The 22,709-nt window shown below is 33.1% G+C and overlaps 1 protein-coding gene across 4 annotated transcripts in view; it reads right to left on the reverse strand.

Annotated features, from left to right (window-relative positions):
- Window positions 1-1,192: 1,192 nt before the first annotated feature.
- LOC132726754 (uncharacterized) overlaps window positions 1,193-22,709 on the reverse strand; it is a 46,668-nt gene continuing 25,151 nt past the window's right edge. For 3 of the 4 annotated variants that reach the window (XM_060712110.1, XM_060712109.1, XM_060712108.1), the window contains exons 2-3: window positions 12,328-13,023; window positions 1,193-6,550 (exon numbers count right to left, since the gene is read on the reverse strand). In XM_060712110.1, the coding sequence (XP_060568093.1) occupies window positions 2,760-6,550; window positions 12,328-13,012 (4,476 nt within the window). In that variant the 5' untranslated portion in view covers window positions 13,013-13,023 and the 3' untranslated portion in view covers window positions 1,193-2,759. Of the gene's footprint in view, window positions 6,551-12,327; window positions 13,024-20,109; window positions 20,255-22,709 lie in introns of those variants that run through there. The other variant, XM_060712111.1, reaches the window with a different exon arrangement.

Here is a 22,709-nt window from a genome sequence, read left to right on the forward strand (position 1 = left end):
GTGCCTGAAATAATACACAGAAGGGCATCTTAGGTCTTCCTCCACCAGTAAAGCTGGAACGTCGCGATCTGACCTATAATGTGTCGATGTGACGTAAAACCCAAAACACACACACACACACACACTCATCAATACAAAAGGACTTTCATATACAATCATAATATTAGTGTTTTTAAAAGTACAATATTTGGTCTTGGTCAACTTGTGAAACAGTGAGCAAATAAAGGAAACCATAATGACTTAATAACAACACATTTTGATCGTATAGTTAATTTTCTATCTTTTTTGCAGTGTCTTAAAATATTCTTTTTCACTTTTTTATTCTTTTTTTTTAAATCAACATCAAATATTTTAATAATTTGGAATGTGCTACGCCCAATTTTACTTTTCGTCTTGTCTAAATTGCGATAGTACAATATTTAAGACAGACTGTCCATAGAACCTAGGTTTTGTCAAAATGTACCTTTAAATCGGTGATATCTATAAGCTTAAATACTTTTTATGTAGCATTTGTATTTTTTTCTGTACCAGCTTACATAATTGATGTAGCATATTCAAATTTGGTAAATTCATATTAGAATATTAAATATCAATTACCTTAAAATGGCTTGTCACCTTTAATCTATATGAGCCAGAGTATCACTTATCATCTCAAGAAAACGAAACAGTTATCACCAACCAGGCACATTAAATGCTTAAACAAAATATACCAGAAGTATATGACCATTTTAGACACCTAGGTTTATTCTAATCTAACCTTTGCCAATGGCATTGAGCAACCAATTGGGTTTCATGGTTTCATTGGGGAATTATGATTTTACTATAATTGCATTATTGTCTTCAACTGCAGAAAGTATTTCCAAGAAAACCTAAAATATATGTTTAAACCACAATTTATTTCTGGGTCATCCAAATGACACCTTATTCTCTTTCAAATTTTAATAATAAAAGTTAAAACTTGATAAAATTTGACTTTTAAGGTTGAAAACATATATTTTCAAATTCAAGTCATTGTAACATTTGTTGTGCGTTTCCAATGAACCAACAGAAAATGATACAAACTCACCATAGTTGTGGTTCCTAATGTAACGATGTATTCATTAATTTAAAGATTCAAATGATCTTTTGGTATTTCATTTCTTCTTTAACGTTTCTTTCTTAAATGTTTTGAAAATAAAAAGATAACAAGATCAGAACTTATTTGATTTATATTTGATTTTATATAATTTCTAGCTAAATATTAATGTATATTTACATGATATTTAAAGAGCACTTTTGTAACAGTTTGTCAGTTCTCCAAATATAATGTGCAGCTATCAATTTTTATGTTTAAATTAGTAAAATAGAGACATCACATATTTACTTATGGAATTTGATAAAATTTTATGAATCTTGCAAGATTTTCAATTGGCAATTTTTCGCCAGATGTAGTTGCCAGATTATTCCTCAGAAAGTTTAAGTCATTTAATTCCTTGAAAAAACCTTTTTTAGCTGCTGCGGTCCCTTTTAAATCAGGTTTAACATAAAAATCTTTAAATCCAACATGGCATTTTCCTATCCTTTTTAAAACTATCACATAATCATAACATTTTTCCGCCAACATTGCAAAACATGACTTGGCGTTGCCGATATTTTTGTACGTATTCTCCATGCATGGACTATTTTTTGTCCACAAATACAAGTCCCCACACTCTCTTGCCTTTTTACAGTCCTTCTTTAATACCTTATCTATATCGTCAATCAATGATTGCTCCGTGTGACTCTGATATTTTTGACCGTCTTTTACCAATTCGATTGTAATTCTTATCAATAGGAAGCTCATCTACTTCCTTTCAAACTTCTTGAATGTACCGTATCTTTATCCATTTTATATATATTTTCCTTTTTAGATTTTTTTTGTTATTCCAAAATGTGCATTTTGTAATCCATTAGTGTCATATTCTTTTCTGACATCCCGTAACATTTTCTCAAAATTACCCTTAACTATATGATCTGGTTGTTCGACGAATGCAGAAGGTTTTGGTGTGGGAATATCCTTTTTTGGTATGTTACATTTTTTTCCAGGTGACCTCCTGCATCTGATTCGACTTTTTGGTTTGTTTTCCGCTAGATCATCTAGTTTGTTAATCCTTTTATTGGCTCGGTCAGCTAAACTATTACCGATACTCTTCAGTTTTGTCTTCAACTTTTTAGGTAAAGAACGGAGGCCTGTTTTTGACAGATGATTTCACAGATTCAAAAGACGAAGACCGTGCATTATGAAAGACTTTTGACGTAAACGATTTAATCTTTCTACCAGCTTTTACTGTTAATGTTTTGACTTTTGTCGGTAATTTTTTTACGGTTGATAGTGATGACTTTAGAATATTCTTAAAATTAAACATTTTTTTTCTTCGCGAAATTGATAAAGGTTTTTTTTCAGTCCTTGTTTAAGCATTGTTTTTCCTGCGTGAATTCCTTGTTTGACTGCCAGTTTTATCGATGATGTGATAGCTCTGACACCCGCTTTTATCCCAGCTTTTATACCCGCTTTTGCGGCAGTTTTTATTCCTAATGCAAACGCGGATCCCGTTCCTAAAGTTGCAACAGTAACTACAGCGACGACAGCATCCAAAATCAAATCAATGCCTAAATCTAAAAGCGCCGATAGTGCAACGTCATCACACCCCTTAGCGGCGTATATTGGAGCTCTAAATAGATTGTATAAAAAACCAAAGATTGGAATATAAGACATTACTTCACTTGCTTTTTCCTCTGCTTTATTGTAACATTTTTTTGCACCTAAGGAGTTTGACATCCTTTTCTACATCTTGATACCTAATAAGTGTCCACTTCTGTCCATCTGTTCCGTCATATGAATACACAATTACATCATTGTATGTGTCTAAAAGTTTTGTGTGTCCATTTACAGTGGAACGAATTGCACTACCAGAAATATCCCAGTGCTGGAAGTGCTCGTGTTCAAATTTACTCTGCATTTCAACCCTCTTGCCATTAACAGCAAGGGCTTTTCCAGATTCGGGACTTAAAAGGTGTTTTCTATGCCTTGCCCAGAGTTGATTGTAATAGTCATCACTCGCTTTTGCCATAGTTACATCTCCATATCGCGTTTCAGTTAAAACGGGACATTTTCCATTATTTTCCTCTTCGCTCTTTAAAAAATATATATTTATGTTTCTTAATTCATTTTCACACGTTAACAGTTTACTATTACGTGTACCCTCTTCAGCGTCAATAAATCTCCAATGTTGGTCCTTGCTCTGCCAATAGTTTTGTTGACTAACCATTTGAATGTCATCACCATACAGACCTACAACTCGGTTGAACTGGTAGTGTCTCATTTTTAAATGTTTACCTTCAAGTGTCCATTGTTGACTAGATGATCCATGACTCTTTTGCCTTAGCATTATATTATAATATGAACCTTCAAGTGCCAAACCAGTGTCGGCATTTATAATATTATCACCATTCCAATACCAAAGTTGTCGATTAAAAAAAGAGTCTGATGGAGGTCGTAGTCTTACTGTATGTCCAGGCCCCAAGTCTGTTAATAATTCACAAGGAGTAAGCTCATGGCGGATAAAAAACAAACACGTCAATGTATTGACATAATTACCCGAATCATCAAATATTATAGTGTCCCAGCGTTGGTTGTTTTGCCTATGTATTTTACACCATATTATTACTTTAGACGTCAAGGTATTTACGTCTAATACACAATTCGTGTTATGGTGAAATATGAAATTACCTTCCGTCTTGAATGCCTGTGAAGACGCATATTTATTGTAATTACCCATGATCACTTCATTACCAACAACTTGAAGCACACGATTAGTCTTTAGATTAATAAAGTGATTATGTTTTTTATACCAAAGTTGGCTTTCAATATCATCCTGATTTAAATGTTCAAATGTCGGACGTTGACCATATTGTGCTCCCGTTAATACTTTACATTTGTTCCAATGTGATCGAATGAAGAACAGTTGTGTTCCACTTGTAGGACTAATAGAACAAGATTCAAAATTTTCTGATAGTAATTTTTCATAGTAAACAAATGAGAGATCCATTGTTTTATTCCTTTCATATGTCAAGTAGATTATCCCGTCATTATGAAGGTTAGCTGAAAAAAATTTGCCCCCATGACAGTTCTTGCACTTTAAACCTTTATTAGCATAATCCCATTGTTTTTGTTCTTTTGAATTAGACAAAACAACAGATTTGGCATGTGTTTCTTGAATAGATTGTCCAGTGTGTGCTAATATAATTGAGTGGTCGCTCCAATACCAAATCTGATTTTCGAGTAATTCTTGAGAAACGGGTCTAAGATACAATGTCCCTTTACTTAAATCAGCAGTGACGAATTCGCAGGGTTCATGGATACTACGCAAAAGATAAAAGCACAATAAATCTAAGCTTTTTTCTTCATCGACTTCATAACTTGATATTTCAGTAAAAGTCCACGTATTTGGGGTTTTTGCTTTCCGGGTTATAAAATTATAACTTATCTCACGATCGACTCCATATGGCCATTTTTCAATGTCCATGTAATATCCATTGTTGGAATCTGAATATATAGTCCCTTGTTCAAAATTAATGGTCCACATTTGAGACTGTTTATACGAGTAAAGTGTATCAAGATGTAAGAAGGAATCATCCTCTGTTTGGTTGAAACTGTCACCATATGGTGCAATAGTAAACCCAGTGCCTAGATTTATAATGTGTTCTCGATGAAGAATCCATGTCTGGTAGTCTAATAGGTTTTCATCATAGGGACGCATGTCTAACACAAAGTTTCTGTCATTACTTTCTACAGCAGTTAATATTAAACACCCTGGTATTTCATTATTTCGAATGACGTAACGATTCATTTTCCGCATTTTATCATCAGAACAATCTAGCATTGAGTCATCACGAATCGCATCTTCTATTTGAGTAAACTTCCACTTCTGAATAGCTGATTGCCGGTAACTATCAATTTTAATTCGACCACTATTTCTGACATCTATCGTTAAAACATCACCAAGGTAGATCTTTGAGAATATTATATTGTTTTGAATTACCCATGCACTTTCATCGCTAAAACTGTCATTTTTACTTGGAACAACAAGCATGTTTCCAGTCCCGACATTTACAAGTTTTTCATTTGATTTGTACCATAGGTGCAAGAAAATATTTTCTCCTATTGGTGACAAAAGATGTGACTGTGTAGCCAAATGTTCAGACAGATATTCACATGGCCAATCTTCAGATTGTATAAAGTACATACAAACAACGTCCTGAAAATTATCAAAGTCTGGCTGGTCAAACGAAACTAAAGTCCAAATGGGTTTGACAGATACCGTGTCTGATGCCATGTTACAAGTTGTATGAAGTGTCTCTAATATATTACAATGGGGATTACTGAATGATTTGAGGGTTCCATTATCAAATGTCCAGAGGCGAGTAAATCCACCATAATCATTGTAAGATTGCAAAGCTTCGCTTGTTGCTAAGTTAATGATTTGATTTTCATTCCAGTACCACAAGTAATGTTCTATATGTTCTTCTGAAAACTCCCCAAAATAAATTTTATGATTTATGTTCTTATAATCCATCCCAAGTATTTTACATGGGTGTAACGAATTTTTGATGAAAAAATATTCCGTTTGTGTCGATGCATGTGTCTCCGAAGGTATGTGGTCGGCTTCACTAGATAAACCAAAAAGGTTACGAACCATTCCACCCAAGATGTACATAAACAGTATAAGCCTATTGCCTAGAAGTTGTACAAGAGGACCGTTCAAGAAAGGCGTGTCGTTTTCCTGTGTAAGTTTTTCTGGCTCTGTTGTAGAGGAAAATCTATTAAACGCTAACTTAGTTTCATAAGAATTCATGTCGCAACTCAAATGAACATCCAAATTATCAGTATCTAAAAAGCAATTGCCATTCTTTATACGATCAAAAGTCATTTCCCATATGTCTGTGCCTTTGCTTTCTATAGGGCCTAATAGACATGTTTTATTTACTGTAGTCTGGCATGATACAGATAAATGTGAGCCTACGTTGATTAGCATTCCTTTGTCAATTATCCAGAGCTGTTCTTCTAAGTTTGTAATATTAAATAACTCTAAAGACAGTTGTTCATTCAAAGATGAAGTCAATATTTTACCTGTTTTCCTTTCAAATATAACAAGAAGTTTTGCACTCTTACTAACATCAATTTTCATGTCTATCTTACGCAAATGACGCCTTGTCGAATTTGCGTTCAACATGCTTAATAATTTATGTGACTGGTTTTTGAAAGACAAGGAACCATTTGATATTTCGCTTATCGGTCTTATCCATTTGAAATCTGGATTATCAGTAATTTCTTCCAAATTGAAAACATCAATATTTGAAAGTAATTCATTAACCTCAGATACATTTTCAAATTTTCCACCACCACTCAATTGATCAAACAAGTTCATCATTTCATTGGTGTTCATAATATTTTCCGCCAGCATGTTTGCTAGAAATGAAGATTCCTTCTGTTCCACTTCAATGTCGTTGTCGAACGTTTCTTCCTCGCTTGCTACAATATCAAAATAAGTTAAAGATAAAACAAGCAATTAACATAGTATTGTAAGTAATATGATATTCCCCTGCTGATGAGAACCTCAGCAGCATTCTGAAGGGTCATTCGTCTTTCATTCATGTTATTAAATGTATGAATGAATGAATGAATGAATGAATGAATGAATGAATGAATGAATGAATGAATGAATGAATGAAACGAATGAGACGAATGAACTTTTATAATTCGATTCTCGTTTGTCTGCCTAGTAAGGAAACTATATCGTCGCTTGAAAAACGTTTTGTTCTAAGTGACAATTTGTTGTTTTTGAGAAAAAAGCATGTAAAGATTTAGAATTGCATAACTTTTTTATTTATTGTCGGATTTTGAAAATTTAAAAACTACTAAACTTGGTGTCAGAAGAACAACCCAGTATCGTTAAAGATATGTGGATTTTAATATTTCCTTGCTTAAAAACCTAAAATAGAACAGTCCTTGTAACTTTTTTCAAAAATTGTTAAAATCAAAGTGTTCAATGTGACTTAGAACATTATGTCTTTTAAATTGAATTGATTTATATCATATAAAACAGTATGTTTTACCTTTAAAAGGTTGCCAAAAAGCCCTCGGCTAATTATCCCTTGATTAGTTGACTTTGACACTACACTATTTCTTAGACCATATGTATCGAACTACATGAACTATGACATTCGAAATCTTATTAAAATCCTTAAATCCATTACATTATTAAATGACATTTAAACAAATAATTTAAATAGTTAAAGATAGACATTTTTCTATTTTTATAACTTTGGCCACATTCATGAAGTGATTCAATGTCTGGAAAAAGAAAGTTACAGCTGCAAGTGGGGGGGGGAACATTCAAATTTTCTAGAATGCTGGGAAAATCTTTCAAGATTTTTTTAATGAAAATTCCAAAGATGGTCAAATTCAAGTTCTTCCAAAAGTATGAAACAGTAGTAATTATTTTGTTATGCGCTTTACACGTTCTGTGTGTTGGTAAGAAGTTCTTACAATTGAAAGTATGTAAAAATGTTTCTATAACTTAAATAGGCAATGAAAACATATATAGATCTGGTAGAAAAGACCTTAAAGGTGGAGCAGGCATGACTTATACTTGGAAAATGTCATATCTAAAGATTGTTCGTGTACAAAAACATTACACACATTATGCTATATAAATATTCATTTAGAAATTCAAAGTCAAATTAAGAGACAAACAAAATATACGTATAAGAATATTTTTTCCTTCTGTCTTTGGTGTAAAATGTGTTGTCTTTAAAGAAATCTATTAGTTATATAACATTAACGCATTCGAAAACATATATTATATGCAAACGTATATTATCTATAAATTTTCTTAAAGGCCTTTTTTCCCCAGAAATGTTTTTATCTTGATCTCTCAAAAGCCTGGTATTTGGAGTTCTGTTATAGTTTCCAAAATATTCCACATTAGTCAGTAACCTAAACCATCTTATGCTTTTGTTTCATATTGGCAATGAGTACAATCAATTTTTAAAACTCATATATGTCTGTTATAAAGATAAATAATTGATTTCTGAGACAGAATGTACCCTACGTTAAAGAAACTTTAGAACATATAACAATTTTATTTTTTACGAACTTGTTTGATGAAATTGTATGGTCACAGTTGTTTCTATCCGAACATACACATCCGAAATTACTTTCATATCATGATCAGTATTGCTTGTTGTTTAATCACAAGCAGTAAATTTACAGTACTTGATACTAAAATGTCAATTATTGGAGGGAATAAATGAATACATAATATCATTCAATACTTACATTTAGTATTAATATATCAAATAAACAACAAACCATCTAACTCAAAATGTTTCGTACAACATGGCTGGTGTCCTGCTATCACGTGATTTGATGCTATATTTTGGATTTAGAACAGTATGTTGCATATATCCCACAGGTCACGTAACATTTATCGATGATATGATTAGTCCAGTAAGTTAGAACAGTCTATTTATCAAGACATAGTAAATTTGTGGAGATAGAACAGGATGGTTTCGTTGTTATTTATTTATGAAACTCTGAAGCACTAATATAACATGCAAAGGAGATAGAACAGTCCATTGCAGACCAAATTGTGTATTTAACTTGTTTTTGGAAAATTTGGAGAAAGAACATTACTGTTTTCAAACGACGATATTTATACAAAAGTAAATCAAGAGATCTAATTTTCACAGGAATATGTATACAATTAATGTTTCAAATTTTCTCTGTTTTAAGTAAAATTATTCAAAAGTTCCAAGTTCTTTAAAAGTGATTTCGGGAAAGAGTTTTCAGGCACGAACAGACAGACAAACAGACGGACTGACAGACTCTTAGAAGGTGAATTTTTAAACACCCCTTGTTTTATCAGATAATCACATTTTTAAAGCAAACTTTCCCGGAAGAGAAAATCATTCTTAACTTATGAATATTGTCCTACATGATGTGAGTATAGCAAAGAACAAAATCTTATGTTAAAAAAGATAACATTTGTAAACAAAAAAAAGAAAAATGAAAAAGAAAAAACAAAAAAAAACAGTTTTCAAATATACAATAAAAAAGTATCACAGCAGAAAAAAATCCAGTTTAAAATGAAAATAATCATGGAAGCCTAGGCACTAGACTTATATCTCTAATCATATATCATATAGTATAAAGGTGTTGATAACGAATTTTTTAGCTTTAAAGTAAATCAATGAAGAAAAGAAGACAGAATAACTTAAATCATATATGATAAAGGTGTTGATAAAGAATATTTTAGATTTGAATAAAAGAAGACAGAATGAATTAGACAAATTTAAAGTTTAAGGAAGACATGAATTTTGGAATATGAACGCTAGATTTATAAACCTATAAGAATTGAAAACGTTTGAGTAAAAATAAAAATTTGAAGAAAAAAAAATCACTAGACATTGTCACAAGTGAACAAAATGTAATAGCTCCAACATTTTGGATGAAAGGGTTATGGTTCTTATTCACTGCACCTTTACTCAGTGATATCTTTTAAGTTGATACCAAAACAAAGTTCAAAGTGTAAATCTTAACAAAGGGACAATAATTCCAAAAAAAGGCAATGCAGAGAAATGGTTCTTTTGCAATGCACCTCTGCTCAATAAGATCTATCTACCTGCAACAATTCTTGTTAATACCCCCTCGTGATTTCAGAGTCCAGGAATATGTTCAAAGTGTAAAAATAAACAATGGGCAATCATGCCAAAAATTAAGCAACGCAGAGTTACGGTTCTATTGTACTGTGCTTAAACATAATTTTATCCATCTACCTACAAAGTTTTTAGTTAATAGCCTTTGCTGCTTTAAATTCATGTCCAAATGTGTAAAAATAAACAAGGGCAATATCTCTAAAATAAGGGAAGGCAGACTTATGGTTCTCTTGCGCTGTACTTTTACTCAATGAGATCTATCTACCTACAAACTTTTCTGTTAATATACCTTGATGTTTAAAAGGTATGTCCCGGACAAAATCACAAGTGTAGAAACAAAGGGCAATAACACGGCAGCGTAACGGTTCTTTGTACTGCACTTATACTCAAAGCGTTCTATCTACCTACAAAGTTTTTGTTAATACATTTCCCGAACTTTTAGAGTTATGTCCCAAACAATGTTCAAAGTGTAAAATAAACAAAGGGCAATGTCTCTAAAACAAGTGAAAGCAGAGTTACGATTCTTTGGCAATGCACTTGTACGCAATGAGATATATCTACCTACAAAGTTTCTAGTTAATAACCCTTGTCGTTTTAGAGTGATGTACCGGGTAATAATAAACAAAGGACTATTACCCCACAATTTGACAGAACAGAGTAACAATTTTTTTGCATTGTACTTCTACTCAATGAGATATATCTACCAGCAAAGTTTCCAGTTAATGACCTTTGTCGTTTTAGATTTATGTCCCGGACGATAATCAAAGTGTAAAAAAAAAACAAAGGGCAATAACTCAAAATAAGGCATGACAGAGTAACGGTTCTTTTGCACCGTACTTTTACTCTACCTTACTAAAATTTTGATGTTGATTTCTCTTTTACTTTCAGAGTTATGTCTCGGACAAGACATCTACAACCGACCGACCGATCCACTACCAGCTGACTCCAGTATACCTTTCGGGGGTATACACATCTAAGTTCCAGGGAGACACAGTTCTAGAAATAGTCGATTGCGTATTGAAGGGACATATTTCTAAAAGAATAATCAATTGCGTATTGAATCTTCTCACACATAATTTGAGTGATTATAAGTAACATATTTTAGAGTATATACTTAAACAAAATGTTTATTAAAAAAATATGAAAATTTTAAGTTCAAGGTGACAATTTTAGACTTGCACTACAGGTGTAAAAAGCTTATCACATGTGATTTGGGTGATGATCAGAATTACATATTTGAAGATTGAAGAAATTAAGCTTTTGTAGTGAAAAATCGTAGGAACTTGAATCAGAAATATTGACAAGGTCGTCGACACTTTGTGAGTAGTACAGCACCGAATATACTCCCTACAGTCAAGATTTAAATGATGTATATATTCTCGATACTGCCATCAAGTGTCATAAAAATATTTTGCAAGTCATTTTGAGTAACCACAAATATGGTTATATTGGCAATATTTAAAGTTAAAGCGTATTTGTTAAAATTATTTTGCAGTACTTTTTGCGATATCACGGAAAGTTTTTCATGTTAAATTTGCTATATTTTCTGGCAGTCTATCTGTTGCCAGATTAGCCAAAGTAGTCAACATAAGACAAAAAAAATGTGCATAATCCCCAGACTGCCAAAAACACACATATCTAGTTTTATAAAAATATTTGCAGTATTTTTGCGTTATTACAAGATCCCTTGTCTGGAGGAGACCGGTAGGAGACTAGTAAGTAGTATGACCGATTTAATACAAAGAAACAAGTGTATATCAGCCTCCTGCACCCTGAGGTAAAGGATAACATATAATGAATCATTTGAAATCTCAATGAGAGCACAACAGATAAGAGGTCTCCATCAGCTTAAAATTTAAATCTCGTAATTGAAACTGGAGAGGGGAAAACTTTGCAAAGATCTACAACAAACACAATGACATTTTAAATAGTCATTTTTTTAATTTTTGTTTGATTTGTCTTTCTTTGCCAGAATTGACCTAATAGTACACAAAACCAAGTACCAGTAGTGCGACGAATGTGTTAAAACAAACAGAAACTGCCAATCCGTTATAGTTTACTCCTGTTGAGACGCCAATTCACTTCGCTCGCTATCGCTTTTGGTTTTGTTTTGTCTCTCAAACTTTGCCTTTTTTTGACTAGGAGATTTGAATCCACCTTATTATATTTTTGCTTCTGTAGATAGTAATTGTCAAGTCGCATTTTATCAAAGACAAATGATGAATGAATGTGTGAAGGATGAATAAATATATCCTACAAAGTGGTAACTTTGCGTTTTGAAGTATAATTGAATAACATACAATTATAAGTTAGAATGTGTTTTGAAACTATATATATCATGTAATTTTAATTACTCTGAAATGTGAGAATTCTATATAATCTTGTTTTTTTTTCTCAAAGACTTTGACTTTATCAGACCGTGTTTTATAACTTGCACTTTCCAGTACTGTCCATGAACTGACCTAATCAAACCGAGTATGCTACATTCTCAATTTAGTCGCGTTGGGCTTTTTCTAGGAATTCTGTTTTTCTCAATTTTAGGGATTCTGTTTTTCTCTATTTTAATATAATTTAAAAGGTTTTACCTACCGTCAGTTCTTGTTTTATTATTACTTTGTCCGAGATCATCGGTCAGTTCTGCCAGTGTTTCAATCACCTCCACCACTACATTGTTGTCGACAGCGTTACATATTTCATGTAAGATTTGTCGAGATGTAAGCTGACAGTTAGCTAGAGACAAGACGGCAGAGAACATCAGTCGCACTAGAATACCCTTTGGGTTATTCAGATTTCCCACAGTCTCCATACTTTCAACATCTAGAGCAGAACAGTTCTTGAAACCAGATCTCACCTTGTCAACTACTTTCTCGTGAGCTCTGAATTTAGTAACCAGTAACTGAAGGCGCCGGTTTACTTCCTCAAACGAAATAACATTTGCATCGCCTACTTCTTTTAGCTGTACCGTCGATCGTTTTGAATTGTGTCTGTCTGAAATGTTCAAATTATCGCGGTTGTCAACGAGCTGACGTTCGTGTTGCTTAGCGGTATCGTCGGTGCTGTCAACTAGCCGACGTTGGTATTGCTTAGCGGTATCGTCGGTGCTGTCATGTTTATTATCACTTCTTTTCTTAGACTTGAATTTATTTTTATCCTTATTACCACCGTCCAGATTGTATGCATTGTCAGAATGCATCATAATAGGATGACATTCTTGAAGAAGTAGCAACAGGCTGATCAGAGCACTAAGCCTTTTTGTGTTGTGCCTTTGGGCCATTAGGGCTGCTCCTATTAAAAGGAAAAAAATATGTGTGGTTAAGTGAATATTTACAGTTTTAAGTTTTTATTATTAATCTTCATATTATTTGATTCTAATAGTAACATTTAAAAGTGTCAGCCAACTGCAGTAAAAGTAGCTATCATACGCGCCGCTATGGTTATAAAAGTTATTTCTTCACAATTTAGTAAAATTAACTTAAATATATTAAATGCCAATTAGCACGAAGAAAACGCTGTTGTATAAGTGGTTAGCATACTGGATCGACGATCCAGAAACAGCTTCGGCATGCGGATTTTTCGTGCGAATTTCCATGTATAATTTCCCGCTCATGACTATCTTTCTTTCAGATATATATCACGCGTAACACGGCTGCGAATGAATGGTCAGCTGTGCACTGCATACTTTTAAAATAACCAAAATCTGCTACATAGAAGAATGTCTGTTTACATCTGCACAGTTGTTGAAATTATAGGGGAAGCATAACGACACGAAAATTTATTTACGTCGTACTAGTAATACTTATTTTATACTGTGACATGACATGTTTAAAAAGTTTGTTCCCTGCTCCTTATTCGAATAACAAATAGGGAACTTGTTCCCGATTCCTTATGCCAATCTAAATAAGGAACAGCAGAAAAAGCAGAAATTAAAAAATTTGCTTGATCAGCAAACTTGAACCAATCATTTAAATAATTGTATAAAAACATAAATATAAAAATAGTTTGACAAAATGTTCAAGTCGAAGGGGATTCCATATTCCTTATTCGACTTGATCATTTTCATTTTTTTCATTTTTTGCAATTTTTGTTTATAATCTATGCGATGATATCAATCTTTTTTGTGACCAACAGTGTGGTGTAACATGTTATTTCTGTAATATTTAGTAGTGTCACATAGTCTGTGATTTCCTGTATACGTCTTTATAAATTAAGTGACCCCCGGAGCGGGGACAATGTTTTGTTCAAATCATAAACTTAATTGTCAATAAAGGAAAGGTACATGCTAAATACCTAAGCTCTATAGCTAGACATTGTGGTCTAAATGTAAATTTCAATGTGTTTCCTATACAAATCTGTATAAATAAAGTTACCGTCTTATTTTATGTATTATTTGTGCCATACATATTTCTTTTTATAAGTTAATAGGATACAGAGAACACAGAATTGTTGAAACGCATACAAAATGACCGTGATCTTGGCCTTGATCTTAAAAAAAAAATAATGTCTACCCTGCGCTCTACACATCGTCTCATTATGATTAACATTTTTGCCAAATACCGTAGTTTCACTTTCCTTAAACCGGTTTAAAAGATACCAACCGGACACGTCAACTGCTGACATTCGGACGGGCGGACGACAAGATGCATCACAATATAAATTATTTCGGGCATTTAAGCAACAACAAAAAACATTTAACATTCTTTTTGTCACAATTAATGGAAATCCAAATGCGCTTTAAATAAAATCGTAATCGGAATTATATAATCGAAACATCTCGGCATTTTCTTTCCATGAAGTAGTCTTAACACGCGTATCAGTAAGTGTTCAAATGCAAATCTCCCGTCGTCTTAGTGTTTATACTTGTATTTCAAGTGTACAGATCATTGTAATATTGTGTACATGTAAGACACATTTTTGTTTTCCTTTAAATATCTGTTTTCTCTGAATTTACACGACCTTTGGTCCAGGACGTAGTACTTAGTTCTTACATGTACTAAGATACTTTTATAGTGATCACACAAATTGCAAATTACTCAAAACAGTGAAGGGTTAACACATTATTTTTATATTAAATCTGACTTAAATGTTATTTTTGTCCCTGTTTATAGCGACTTCCAGTATATCCACAGTATACCCAAACCGAATCTTGTGAGAAGATCTCAACATCACTTTTGTTAAAAACAGGCGGGACGACCCATAAAATAGATAAATACAGAATCCCTAAAGAAAGCCAAACACGGCAAAATTGAAAATGTTGCAGGCTCGGTTTGATTGAGCCTGTTCATGGACGGTCCTGGAAAGTGCAAGTTACCGTCCACGCCCCCTAGCACCTAGCATAAAACTTTTTTTAAGACGGCTTATATTTAATCTGTGAAGTTAGGTTAATCGTATTAAGAAATTGTTTATCTTCGTTTATATATGCATCCATAACCTGCTTCGTTAAATATGTGCGCATAAAACGCTGTGATCTTGGCTTCATCTTTTTGTTTTTGTCAACACACTCAAGCTAATTTATGCCTAAATTGCTTTAATTCACTGTAGCTCATATATGAATCTTAACTTTATTGTCTTTACCTCATGTTACCGGACAGAAACTTGTATAGAAATCTCTAAATATTGATTAAACATAGTAAATAATAGAGGTCTTGCTAAAACAATCTTAATGATCTGTACCCTACTTGTGTTTTCACTGAACCATAACCAGAACATTAAGTTATTGTGCCACAAGAACATGACACATCTTTTAGTTCTATATATGCAGCTAATATTGTACATGAAACCTCAAATACTTTTTGAGATAAGCTCTGGACAAAATAGCATAAAAAGCAAAGGGCAATAACTCAAAAATTGTATAGGGAAGAGTTATCATTCTTGCACACAACATTCCTCCTCAATAAGATCTATCCACCTATGACATTTCATGTTGATATCTCAAACACTTTTTGAGTTATGCTCCACTCAGGTGAAAAATTAGGTATGAAAAATAACAAAGGGCAATAACTCAAAAATTATGAAAAGGTAGAGTTATCATTCTTGTGCACTGCACACCTCCTGAGTGAGATATATGCACCTATGAAATTTCATGTTAATATCTTATAGGCTTTTGGAGTTATGCTCTGGACAAAAATGAATTTTGAAAAATAACAAAGGGCAATAACTCAAAAATCATGCAAGGTAGAGTTATCATTCTTGTGCACTGCACTCCTCCTCAATGAGGTCTATCCACCTATGAGGTTTCAAGTTGATAACTCAAATACTTTTAGAGATATGCTCCGGACAAAAATGTCGGACGAAAGGACGGAAGGACGGAAGGTCGGACGGACGGAGACTATTTCTATATCCTCCGCCGAAAATTTCGGCTGGGGGATAAAAATCAAAGTTATCTAATGAAAAGCGACGTAGCAAACGTGCAGTATCACAAAACGTCACGTATCAATCCTCCTTGAAATATCATCACAGGATTATTTGGCAGATTACTTATTTAAACATGTTGAATAGCTTTACACCTACTGTTGATTACAGTATGCTTTAAAAAAAGGTTTTACATTCTTAGACTTGACTTTGTAATTCTGACAGGTTTGACTACGATAACGATTACTAAGTCATTTTAAGGAGTTTCCTGCATAATGTTATTTAGTGTCTAAACGGTAGTTTTCACTCTTACAAGTTTTTCCACTTATTTTTAAATACTTTAAAGTCCTGCCAGTGTACATAAGGTAACTTGTAAGTTTTCTTAAAAAGTTGACTAAAGTTATCTAAAGTCAAAAGATACATATAAATCCAGTTCCTTTCTATAAATTGCCATATACATGTATTTCAGATAGAGTTAGATGAATCATTTGTAGTTGTGGGCCGGGACAGTTGCTTAGTGTAACAAACACTTAAAGCACGCCAATGAAAACACAACATGAATGTTGAATCTGTAGAATACGTGTTGACATCAAGTTAATTCAAAAACATTTACTCTGTTAAACCTTTAACTAGAACTCCGCGAGTCGGATGTGTCGCCTTGTGAACAATGTAGTTTAGGAGAAATGGCCAGGACAAAAATGAAATATGAAAAATAACAAAGGGCAATAACTAAAAAAATAATAAGTGCAGAGCAGCAGTTTCTGTACACTGCACTTCTTATCAATAAGATCTATCATTCTATGATGTTTCAAGTAAATAGCTTTCATACTTGAGGAGAAATGACCAGGACAAAAATAAAGTAAAAAATCAACAAAGGGCAATAACTCAAAAATAAGAAATGCAGAGTATCAGTTCTTATGCACTGCACTTCTTTTTTATGAGATCTATCATCCTATGAAGTTTCAAGTCCATAACTTTTATACTTTCGGAGAAATGGCCTGGACAAAAATTAAGTATGAAAATTAACAAAGGGCCATAACTCAAAAATAAAGAAATGCAGAGTACCGATTCTTGTGCACTGCACTTCTTAATAATGAGATCTATCATCCTATGAAGTTTCAAGTCTATAGCTTTTATACTTAAGGAGAAATGGCCCGGACAAAATTAAAGTATGAAAATAAACAAAGGGCAATAACTCAAAAAATAAGAAATGCAGAGTTCCAGTTCTTGTGCACTGCACTTCTTCTTAATGAGACCTATCATCCTATGAAGTTTCAAGTCCATGGCTTTTATAAATTAGGAGAAATGGCCCGGACAAAAATAAAGTATGAAATCAACAAAGGGCAATAACTCAAAAATTGGGAAGTGCAGAGTACTGGTTCTTGTGCACTGCACTTCTTAATAATGAGATCTATCATCCTATGAAGTTTCAAGTCCATGGCTTTTATACATTAGGAGAAATGGCCCGGACAAAAATAAAGTATGAAAATTAACAAAGGGCAATAACTCAAAAATTGGGAAGTGCAGAGTACTGGTTCTTGTGCACTGCACTTCTTAATAATGAGATCTATCATCCTATGAAGTTTCAAGTCCATAGCTTTTTTAGTTGAAGAGAAATGGCCCGGACAAAATTAAAGTATGAAAATTAACAAAGGGCAATAACTCAAAAAATAAGAACTGCAGAGTACCGGTCCTTGTGCACTGCACTTCGGGTTTTTGAAAGAAGCATGCATACCAAGTTTGAAGTCAATCAGACTTATAGTGACTGAGTTATACTCCGGACAAGCTTTAGGGGACGCCGACAACGACGCCGACACAGACGCCGACAACGACGCCGACACAGACGCCGCCGACACCGCCGACGAAAGTAACCCCTATATGTCACCTTTTCAAGGCGACACAAAAAGGGGTACAGGTACAATTTGTAAACTCAAACGTAGAGTTCACAATCACCAACTTGCAGATGACTAAATTGTTGTTTGTTATTGATAACTTTAGTAGTTCAATATCACAATTCAAATGTTTAACTATATCAACCTTGAAATAAGACGGATTTTTGTTCGTGTTCAGTGTTGATCACCTGACAGCAGTTCGTGAGTTTCGATTATTTTATAGCCTTAAGGCTTACATTTATATTTTGCATAACTTAGACGATTAATAAAGTTTCTCTCTTACGATATCAAAATAGATTTACTAACCTAACGTCCATAAGTATCAACATAAATACCAATATACTAAACAAGTAAAGCGGCAGAAAATTGCTGACCTGGACAGCTTCTCACAAGTTCCGGTTGGGGTTCAAATCGTTTATATACTGTGATATTCAGTGACCCTATTATTTTCCCTACTTAAGCATATTGCACTATACGTGGCATGCCTTTAACGACTCCATCTGAGTTGCGTTTAACGATCCAATTTTAACTTATTTCAAAATTGGAAATTAAGACTTGTTTAACGATTTAAATTCGCACATGTAAAAGCACCTCTCGATTATAAGTAGATATTGTCCACCAATGTTGACCTGAAACTACAATAACTTTCGTAAAGGTAATCTGAATAAACACTGACCAGTATCTATCGAATCTATCGATATATTTGCTTACTTCGCTCGTCGGTGAGGTGTGGTGTATTGTTATGTCGGACTACCGATCTGAATAGCTCTGCTTCGATTCCTAACCAACACCACCTTATGATTTTTAAAATTTACTTGCAAGAATTAATTTGAAATCGTTTACTACACCTGATTTTAGAATACCTTTTAAGTGGTATTTTTAGATACAATCATATATTTTTTAATTTCTTTACGGTTCTTTTTGTCACATTATGCAATCGTATATGCTTTAGCGCATACACGCTATAAAGGCAGTTATTGAAAATAATACACAGAAAGTACACAAAACAAAAAGGTTAACAATAGTTTTAAGAGAATGGCATTTTTTAAGATGCAAATAAAAATCAAAGGGCTGCAGCTCTGTGGTATTTTCTGATCTTTGCAATCTAAATCATACTGACTATCTGTATGTATTTTCCTATATAAGTTTATTTTTATATACTATAATTCATCTTACGCAGCGACTGCGTTACGATTTTTTTCTAAAACAGTTTGAGATTGATACATATGGAATTTTGCATGATTAGAGTTGCATCAAAAATCATTTTTATGACAGCCACACTTTATCCTTGCATATCGTGGCTACTTCCTTAAAAAAGACACTTCAAAAAAAAAGTTGCCTCGACTAGGATTTGAACAATAGGCCTCTCACACCCTAAACGAGCGCGGTACGAGCGCGATACCCCTGCACCACGGTGAAGTAATACGTAATATGTAGCCTGAATAAAAACAAATACATTGTTATTCTAAATTGAGAATTTCCATTTCGTGTTTGTAATCCTTATCAATTTCGAGGTATTTTGTTCAAGATAAACAGTCCGACATGTATATATTCCACTACTCGCAGTCAGATTTATTTGTGTACTACGCCCTGGAGTATTTCAGTAATCGACATAGCTAAAAATAGCATTTCATTGATTAAAATGATATTTCATCCGCAAATTTGTGATTGTTAACCTCATATTTCTATTGACTAAATCTGAACTTTCAATGCACTGTAATTCGTTAAATGCCTACATTTAAAATTATTCTGTCTTTTAAATTGCTTGTTTTTAAGCAGTTTTGAGTGAGAACTACTTTGGGTTGTTAGGTCTGTTAGGAAATTTTGTGTTAGACCGTGGATGTTAGCTATGTATTTACTGATCTTGCGATCAGAAAATACAAAAACCAAATATATCGCTGAAACAGGATTTAAACCAACCAGTTTACGTCTACACTCTTCAAGTGAAACCCCTTTACCAACTGCACTCTTCATAGTGCTTCATATAACCGCGTTTGAAAGAAATAGTCATTTGCATTAATTTGCAGAAAAAAATCTTTAGTGTGCCGCTTTTTAATATTAATTAAATAAAAATGACGTCAGCAGTTCAACCTACCATACTTTTGCATTAATAGAAAAAGGATATACATACAGTTCAGATTTAAATCCACGTCTTGACGAGAAAGATACTTCTCTTGTAAAAGTAAAAAGCAATACAAATGTAAATTTATATTTTATTATAATTACGAATGTAGGAAAAGGTCTTAAAAAATTTGTAACTAAGAGGAAAGTCACAAAGTCATGTGTCTATTCACGTTTTTTTTTATTTTCGGTGAAAAGAAAGTGAAAGTAGATCTAGACATTATGTTTTTGGAAAATACAAGATTAACATATGACATTAAGTGTATACAGGTATACATCATATCAGATATTTACGGAATACCGTTAGGACCATTCGTGGATATACTTTCTAATCCAGAGGGCGACAATACACGTCAGTGCGATGACGACAATGCGAGTAGTGCGATAGCGAAAGTGCAATGACGACGGTACGATAATCCGACAATGCGATAGTGTGATGGTGACAATGCGATTGCCGACAGTGCGATAAAACGCGATGACAACAGTGCGATAATGCGATGACAACATTGCGATAAAAGCGATGACGACAAAAGCGATAGTGTTGATAATTTATCGCTATCGCGTTGTCGCCATCGCACTTATCGTACTACTGTCGTTATCGCACTTCGCGTTATCGTCATGGCACTATCGCACTGTGGCATTGCCGTTATAGCGTTATCGCACTGTCTTCATGGCACTATCGTATTGTTGCCATCGAAGTTATCATATTTGTTGACCTATCGCCTTCCGGTGGACAATTATAAAACTGCTGAATAAACTGACGGTATAGAATATGGGAAACTAATTGTAGATTCGTCAATAGATTTCTTTCTTCGTGTTTTTACTTTCTTATATTTTTTTGTTTCTTTTTCTTTTTTTGTATACTGAAATCGTCTAAATAAAATTTTTAAATTAATAAAAATTAACATTTTATATCAAAAGATAGGGGAACACACTTATTTAATACACGAAAAATGTGATACACTGTGGTGAAAACATAAACAAATCGAAAGATTTCAGATGAAAAATGATGTTATGTTGACATTTAAAAAGATGCGAAATATTTAAAATGGTCAGCTAGTACATAAATGTTATTTAAGATTTTTCTATAAATACAGGATTTGTTTTTTATGGAGTGGTAAGAAGATAAATATTTCACAAGTTGCAGTATTATTATATACTTTCTTTAGAAGTCCGGCAAGATACAAATGAAAATACGGAAAATATGTTTCACTGCAGTGAAGAACAAATCTTTACAATGTAATTACGGCACATGGAACAAATGTATAAGTTTTTCTCTATAATTCTAAATATACTGCGTCGTTCATTAATAATCTAACTGGTCAGCTTTGTTCAGTGTAAAATAATGTTATTTCTAATGTATTTTTAATTTGGTCATCAGTGGTTTTATTGTTTTGTTACATGTAGTATTTATTAAATATGTGAAAAATAAGAAAATGTACGTCTTAGTTTTTATTTTATCTGTATATCCAATATAAGTGGTCAGCAATTATCACTATACGTTTAACTGGTCAGCAAATTCCTCTACATGTTTAACTAGGCAGCAGATTGTAAAAAAAAAAAACAACAACAAAAACACACAAGTTATTTCATTTGTATATTAGTTTCTCAGCAGTGGTTTAATTGGTTAACGAGACGTAAAATCTGTTATATTTTCTTACATGACAATATAAATAAGAAATTCACGACAAAATAACATATTTCTCTGGATATCTAATTGGTCAACAGTTTTCATTGTAAGTGTATCTGGTCAACATATTTTACTATATGCTTAACCCTTTACCTCATATAGACGTGTTTTCACATCTTTTCACCCCATCCCCCTTTCGAGGCCCCAAATACATTAGGGTTGCCAGAGGGTGGGTTTATCTGCCGTCTTTTGCATGTGGGTTTGAAGGGGGGCTGCTGCCCAACCCAACTCCAAGAAATATTTCGACATGTGAGAGGCTCAAAAGGGCATCAGGTCGATCTTAATGTAACGTGTAACCAAAGCTGAAAAGACTTTTACTCTATCCCAATCCATTGAGAAGTTGCAGTATTGAAGGAATAAATGAACGCATAAAATGCACACTTTTTTGAAAAAAAAAAAAACATTTAAAAGTGATATTTTATTAAAGGTGTTGCTGTTTGCAGGTTTAACAATTGAAATCACGTGGTGTTTTTATATTGCTTTTTTTTAATGTGTAATGTATTTGCATATATTTGCATGTATTTTATATATACACATCCATATGCTCGTAATATAACAGACTATAGTTTTTCAAATTTTAAACTATGTAAAATATCTTAAGTCTCCTGCAATTCCACTCAAAGAATGGCTATGTACAATGTAATGTTTTTCTTTATGTTGAAATGTATGTAATTGTACACAGATGAGACTATAATAAATTAACAAATATAATCATTTTGAAATGTCCCCTCGTTGCCATGGTAACAAGAAATAAAGATACAAATGTTATGGTCCAGTTAATATTTGTGCCAAGTTTGATCAGTATTAAAGCATTTTTAAAGTTTCATAGCATTTTGAACTTGTGTAACAGGAGGCTTTCCAAGGAAAATAGCCATTTTTGCGTTAGTGGGCTAACTCTTTTTTTTTTCTAGTCACGCAAC

Source organism: Ruditapes philippinarum, unplaced genomic scaffold (assembly GCF_026571515.1).
Source record: "Ruditapes philippinarum isolate M1 unplaced genomic scaffold, ASM2657151v2 ctg3135_1_1_1_1, whole genome shotgun sequence".
In the NCBI taxonomy this organism is placed as follows: Eukaryota; Metazoa; Mollusca; class Bivalvia; order Venerida; family Veneridae; genus Ruditapes; species Ruditapes philippinarum.